The sequence below is a fragment of the Plectropomus leopardus genome, unplaced genomic scaffold, assembly GCF_008729295.1.
Source record: "Plectropomus leopardus isolate mb unplaced genomic scaffold, YSFRI_Pleo_2.0 unplaced_scaffold13342, whole genome shotgun sequence".
Taxonomy (NCBI): Eukaryota; Metazoa; Chordata; class Actinopteri; order Perciformes; family Serranidae; genus Plectropomus; species Plectropomus leopardus.
Genome location: NW_024614217.1, coordinates 1 through 1,330, shown reverse-complemented (window position 1 = coordinate 1,330; position 1,330 = coordinate 1). Strand labels below are relative to the sequence as shown.

At 37.9% G+C, this 1,330-nt stretch overlaps 1 protein-coding gene across 1 annotated transcript; it reads right to left on the bottom strand.

Moving 5' to 3' along the window:
* Window positions 1–145: 145 nt before the first annotated feature.
* On the bottom strand, window positions 146–1,325 carry LOC121963943 (myosin heavy chain, fast skeletal muscle-like; the record flags this gene model as incomplete). Its single annotated transcript, XM_042514181.1, has 4 exons — window positions 146–342; window positions 603–721; window positions 1,008–1,134; window positions 1,266–1,325. Coding segments are annotated over 4 exons (503 nt in total), but the record flags the coding sequence as incomplete, so codon positions are not given.
* Window positions 1,326–1,330: the final 5 nt, after the last annotated feature.

Below are 1,330 nucleotides of genomic sequence, written 5' to 3'. Positions count from 1 at the left end.
TCAATGGATTCCTCAGCGTCCTGCAGGCGCTGGGCAAGTTTTTTCCTGCAGATAAGACATTAATGTATTTTTGAAAAAAATCTCTGAGGAAAAATACTGAATTAAAAACATATTTATTTATAATAACTAAAAGGATTTTATGTACTTGGCCTCCTCCAGCTCCTCAGTGCGCTGAATAGCATCAGTCTCATATTTTGTTCTCCACTGAGCCACCTCGCTGTTGGCCTTGGACATTCCTCTCTGCAGCTCAGCCTTGGCCTCCTGCTCCTCCTCAAACTGCTCCCTGAGCAGATCACAGTCATGGCGCGATGACTGAACAGCATGGGCCAGGGCATTCTTGGCCTATAAATCATTATAAGAAGAATGAAAGTCTTAAGTCATTTCGTTAATATACTGTGGCACATACACAGAACATCTTTTCTCAAAGAAACTACTCAATATCCCTTTTAAGACAAATCTCAATTGGTTTGCAATAAGTAAGCCCAGTGCTTTCATTTTTAAAGTCCAACCATATCACTGGAGATTCATGCCCTATGAAATCAGCAGACAGCCCAAACACACAATGCAATATAAAGTTGATAATGCAACTTAAGATATTGTACCTTCACTTCCTCCTCAATATGTCTCTTGAGCTCCTCAATCTGCTGAGTGTAAGCCTGTTTGCCTCTGGTCAGCTGGGAAATAAGAGCTTCCTTCTCCTCAATTTGACGAGTGAACTCACCTAAAAGCATTAAAATAAAATTAAGATTTGGATAGTTTTTCAGATGGCTGAAATAATGTTGAATGTTGTCATATCATGTCAGTTTTCTTGAAATAGTAATATATACAATTCATAACCAAAAAACCCATAATGACATGTAACGTGATCTCATTAACTACGCCTTATATACAAATCACAGTAATTCAATGTAAACACACACATCAATCATATTTTTGAAACACTGGAATAGATATGAACTTAAAAGAGTATTTGCCATAGTATTGAATATTTCAGATCTCTTTCACACCGTTCTCTGTCTGCAGTCTTGCCCTCTGTGCACTCAAGTCATTCAGCTGACGGACATTTTCATCATTTTTGGACTTGATTTCACTCAGTTGATCTTCAAGAGTTCGGCACATTTTCTCCAGATTGGCCTGTAATTGACATGTAGTAAATGCATGGAACTTGGAACTTACTGATCAGATATTATGTATTAAATGTCAACTTTTTATATGAATACTTGTCAAAATCTTAGGTGACTGTTTTCCTGAAAAACAGTGGATACCTTTGCTTTAGCAACAGACTCCATGTTGCTGGAGAGGTCATCTATCTCCATCTTGTACTCGCTCT